Genomic DNA, 5,784 nt, shown 5'->3' on the forward strand with positions numbered 1-5,784 from the left:
CAGCAGCCAGAGCCCAGCAGGTCGAGGCTGTGGTGGCCGGGAGCGGCCACTGCACTCCAGTCTGGGCGACAGAGTGAGACTCAAACTCAAAAAAAAACAAAAAAACAAAAAAAACATGCTAGTCTCTTCATCAATCATATCAAGCAGCAATACTCCCACAAAAAAAAACGGGTCAAATTTGTAAAATCAAGATTCTCAGTGGCCCCTACTTCCATAATTAGGTGCAAAGGTTACAGGACTATACGTACTCAATCTTGATTATTCTCAGATCTTGCATCTGTGAATTTGTCCACTTGCTAAAATTTGTAAAACCCAAACCAGTATTTATAGCACTTTTGTGGTCATTCTTGGACATATGCATAAAGTAGTGATAAATCTGACCCGCTCAAACACGTTTCCCACTGAGATCTAACAAGGTGATGCTTGTTTGAACTTTCATATTGTAAACAAGTATCTAATGCCAAATTTTCCACATTTTTTTTGCTTTTTCTTTTTTTTTTGAGTTGGAGCCTCACTCTGTTGCCCAGGCTGAAGTGCAGTGGCACGCTCACGGCCACCGCAGCCTCGACCTGCTGGGCTCAGGTGATCCTTCTGCCTCAGTCTTCCAAGTAGCTGGAACTACAGGTGTGCAATACCACCCCTAGCTAATTTTTTTATTTATTGTAGAGACAAGGTCTTGTCAAGTTGCCCAGGCTGGTCTCGAACCTCTGGGCTCAGGCAATCCTCTGACCTTGGCCTCCCAAAGTGCTGTGATGAGATCTTAATATTTGTAAAATGTCTGAAACCTCTGTTGCCCTTTTTTTTTTTTTCTTTTCAACATTTTAATGATGATTTAGATGCAAGTTGTTCTTTGTCAATCTTGGTTCCAGTCCTTCAAATACAAATTGTTTATATCTCCTTTATAACACTCACTGCACTAACCCTTCTTCACAGTAGGATGGGGTAACATTGAGTTATGCTCTCTAAAGTCTTAGTGAAAAATAAGTAAACTTTCTATTATACTCCCCCCTCAATAACAAATAAATAAATAAATGAAACATTAACAAAAATTATGGGGCCGGTTCTGGTGGCTCAAGCTTGTAATCCCAGCACTTTGAGAGGCCAAGGCAAGAGAACTGCCTGAACCCAGGGGTTTGAGACCAGCCTGGGCAACTTGGAACGACCTCATCTTTACAATAAATCGAACAAATTAGCCAGGCATGGTAGCGGGTACCTGTAGTTCCAATTACTTGGAAGGTTGAGGTGGAAGAATTGCCTGAGCCCAGCAGGTCAAGGCTGCGGAGGCTGTGAGCATGCCACTGTACTCCAGCCTGGGCAACAAGGAGAGACTCCAACTCAAAAAAATAAAAAGCCAGACGCAGTAGCTCAAGCTTGTAATCCCAGCACTTTGGGAGGTGGAAATGAGAGGACTGTCTGGGCTCGGGGGTTCGAGACCAATCTGGACAACTTGGTGAGACCTTGTCTCTGCAATAAATCAAAAAATAAGCTGGACGTGGTAGTGTGCCCCTGTAGTTCCAGCTACTTGGAAGGCTGAGGCGAAAGGAATGCCTGAGTTGAGCAGGTCAAGGCTCTTGTGGCCATGAGCATGCCACTGCACTCCAGCCTGAGTGCTAAGAGTGAGATTCCAACTAAAAAAAAAAAACCCCAAAAAACAATTATGGTATTTAATCTTCTCTTGTACTTTAGTTTATCACTTTGTTATTCTGTTTACCTCTTTAAGTTAGTCCCCCCAACAAACTGACATGTAAACTCTTAGAGTAACTAAGTATCTTTAATTGCTCTGATGACTAACTCTTTTTACTTTATAAAACTAAGTATATGAACCTGAGTGTTATGGTGGGGCCAGGCTCAGCACTTTTATGAGAAAATAGACAACATTTAACTCTCCTTATATGGTAATTATGTTTCAGTTACCAAGAATACTGAACCACTGTTCCTAGGGGAAACAGTTTGGTTTCTGTGAACCAGTGGTCATAATGGTTTTTTGTTTTTTTTTTTTGAGTTGGAGTCTCACTCTGTTGCCCACACTGGAGGGCAGTGACCACTCCCAGCCACCGCAGCCTCGACCTGCTGGGCTCTAGCGATCCTTCCGCCTCAGCCTTCCGAGTAGCTGGAACTATAGGCGTGCACTACCACGCCCAGCTAATTTTTTGATTTATTGTAGAGATGAGGTCTCACCAAGTTGCCCAGGTGGGTCTCGAACCCACGGGCTCAAGCAATTCACTCACCTCAGCCTCCCAAGGTGCGGGATTACAGGTTGAGCCATCGAGTCCGGCTTGGTCACAATGTTTTTTATCAACTGTTCAATACATAAAACAAGTTTTATGTGGGTTTCTGTTTAAAGTTGCCCTATTTAATCGATATTCATTTACACTGAACTCACATCCAACAGCACTGTAACTCATACCTGAATGAAGCTTATTTTATATATATTTTCTCCGTTAGGCGCATCAGCTTTCTTGTGCTTAGGAACACTAGATAGCACTTGAGAACCATGCTTGGGAAGCTGTATCAAATGGCAAAATCTGGCTGGGCACGGTGGCTCAGTGTGTAATCCCAGCACTTTGGGAGGCCTAGGTGAGAAGACTGCCTGAGCCTGGGGGTTCGAGATCAGCCTGGGCAACTTGGTGAGACCTTGTCTCTACAATAAATCACAAAAAAACTATCCAGGCATGGTGGCACACACCTGCAGTTCCAGCTATTTGAAAGGCTGAAGCAGAAGGATTGCCTGAACCCAGAACGTCCAGACAACGGTGGCTGTGAGTAGCAGTGTGCCACTGCACTCCAGCCTGAGCAAGGAAGTGAGACTCTGACTCAAAAAAGAAAAAAAATTCTAATAAGCAAATTCTCTAAAAATACTGCACAGTATTTGGGAACTTCAGAAATTCTACTTTGAAAACCAGCCTTCTTATGGTAGCTGCTTCTGCTTCTCTGAAAATACCTAAAATATATAGTACTGTAATATTATTTCATTACCAGCAGGGCAGCCCCAAAAGGTCAGGTAAGGGCATTACACTACTCATGTTGTCTACTTCCTCTGCAGGTTGCCAGGGCACACAACCAACAGACTATTCCTAAAAGGGAAAATCTGATCAATCAGCAAGTCTTCCTGAATCAAATCCTACAGGATTTCTTGCATCCCCTATTCCACATCCCCCACCCTCATCAGCAACCTCCCTTAAATAAGCCTTTCACAGCAGGGCCTCTTCCAACACTGACCCCTTTCTATTCTGCATTGTCATCATCATCTGTTGATCTCAACTACTCATACATTAGTTTTTTTGAGGCAGGATCCATGGCTCTGCATCTCTGTAGTCTCTAACATAGTATACAATGTAGCAGGTGTGCAGTGGATCACAAATAATGGAATTATTACTCACTATTAACTCTAATATCTTGTCTCATATTTGTTACTTGCAGTATTTAAAAACCCAAAGCTAGCCGGGCTCAGTGGCTCAGCCTGTAATCCCGCACCTTTGGGAGGCTGAGGTGAGTGGATTGCCTGAGCCCGTGGGTTCGAGACCCGCCTGGGCAGCGAAACCTCATCTTTACGGTAAATCAAAAAATCAGCTGGGTGTGGTAGCGCATGCCTGTAATTCCGGCTACTTGGAAGGCTGAGGCGGAAGGATCGCCGGAGCCCAGCAGGTCGATGGCCAGGAGTGGCCACTGCACTCCAGTCTGGGCGACCGAGTGAGACTCCAACTCAAAAAATAAAAAAATAAAAAATAAAAACCCAAAGCTGTGTGAACTCAATGCTTAAATCAGCTTTATCTAAAATTCAACTAAACATTAGTCAGAATATCACTTTCGCTACTTAGGACAACAAACACCATCACAATGCTACATATTAATAGCTTTTAAAAACATGTTTTAAAATTTTACATTCGGCCAGGTGTGGTGGCTTATGCCTGTAATCCCAGTACTTGGGAGGCAGAGGTAAGAAGACTGCCTGAGTTCAGGGGTTCAAGATCAGCCTGAGCAACATGGCAAGACCTCGTCTCTACAATAAATAAATTTTAAAAAATCAGCCAGGCATGGTGGTACATGCCTGGTTCCAGCTACTTGGAAAGCTGAGGCAGAAGGATTGCCTAAACCCAGCAGGTCAAGGCTATGGTGGCTGTGAGCGTGCCACTGCACTCCAGCCTGGGCAGTAGAGTGAGACTCCAACTCAAAAAAGTCAAAAAAACCTTTCACCAACAACACTGGCTAAAAAGAATACTGTGACCAGCCGGGCTTGGTGGCTCAGCCTTTAATCCCGCGTCCTTGGGAGGCTGAGGTGAGTGGATTGCCAGAGCCCGCGGGTTTGAGACCCGCCTGGGCAACTTGGCGAGACCTCATCTCTACAATAAATCAAAAAAAAAAAAATTAGCCGGTCGTGGTAGCGCGCGCCTGTAATTCCAGCTACTCAGAAGGATCGCCGGAGCCCAGCAGGCGAGGCTGCGGTGGCCGGGAGCGGCCACTGCACTCCAGTCTGGGCGACAGAGTGAGACTCCAACTCAAAAAAAAAAAAAAAAATTACTTTCAGGCTATGTGTATAAGGTGAGTATGAAATCAAACAAATCCTGTATTTAGATTTGGGTCTCATACCCAAGATATCTAATTACTTAAATACAAATATTTCAAAACCGAAAAAATCTGAAACACTTCTGGTTCTGAGTATTTTGGATAAAGAAGGAATACTTGGTCTACAATAGCTTTCAATAAAATATAACACGAATAAATAATGGTAGGCCGGACTTGGTGGCTCAGCCTGTATCCTAGCTTTAGGAGGCTGAGGCAAGCGGACTGCCTGAGCCCATGGGTTCGAGACCCACCCATGCAACTTGGCGTAGACCTCATATCTACAACAAATAAAAATTTAGCTGGGTGTGGTAGAACGCGCCTGTAGTTCTGGCTACTTGGAAGGCTGGGGCGGAAGGATGGCCGGAGCCAAGCAGGTCAAGGCTGTGGTGGCCGGGAGCATGCCACTGCACTCCAGTCTGGGCGACAGGGTGAGACTCCAGCTCAAAATTTAAAAAACAAATAATGGTAGGTGCTTAAAATTCATTGTGCCCACTGGACTGCTTGTTAGAACCGCTGTTTCCCCTTACATCGCTCTCTGTGATGGTGATGGGAAGGCCGCGCAGCATGATGGTCTTGCTTTCCCTCTCATCACTGATGTCATGCCTATAGTCGTGCTCGCCATAGTCACCATCGGAATGGTAGCCATCTTCTGATCGGTCACTGTTTCTTCTTTCACGCTCTCTCTGATTTATGACAAACAAAATTACAATCACCCTGTACCCTTTAATCCAGGCCCCTCACTCCTAGGAAGAAAGCCAACACAGAAACAAGCACTCTATGTTGATGTTCACTGCAGTGTTTTCTAAAACTGCAACAGTCATTTAACAATTCATGACCATCACACCAATACAAAGAAATACCATTATGTGTTACAATATCAAGGCTACATGTGTGGAAAATTGGAAAAAGGAAACAAAGTTTAAAATTTATGGGAAGCATAATTACTATTAAACAAAGCTATGTATGCATATGGAAAGGAATGTGAATATGCTTATTCTATAACATACTTTTTTTTTTTTTTTTTTTTGAGTTGGAGTCTCACTCTGTCGCCCAGACTGGAGTGCAGTGACACGCTCCTGGCCACCGCAGCCTCAATCTGCTGGGCTCCAGCGATCCTTCCGCCTCAGCCTTCCAAGTAGCTGGAACTACAGGCATGCGCTACCATGCCCGGCTAATTTTTTGATTTATTGTAGAGATGAGGTCTTGCCAAGTTTCCCAAGC

The 5,784-nt window shown here is 44.4% G+C and overlaps 1 protein-coding gene across 1 annotated transcript in view; it reads right to left on the reverse strand.

Moving 5' to 3' along the window:
• The window catches only part of LOC103262445 (RNA-binding protein 5), a 29,326-nt gene that overhangs the window by 18,654 nt on the left and 4,888 nt on the right, over positions 1-5,784 (reverse strand). The window contains 1 exon segment of the mRNA XM_008060060.2: positions 5,091-5,246. Coding sequence (XP_008058251.2) covers positions 5,091-5,246 — 156 coding nt within the window.

The sequence above is a fragment of the Carlito syrichta genome, unplaced genomic scaffold, assembly GCF_000164805.1.
Source record: "Carlito syrichta isolate Samal-C Ts95f unplaced genomic scaffold, Tarsius_syrichta-2.0.1 Scaffold304507, whole genome shotgun sequence".
Classification (NCBI taxonomy): domain Eukaryota; kingdom Metazoa; phylum Chordata; class Mammalia; order Primates; family Tarsiidae; genus Carlito; species Carlito syrichta.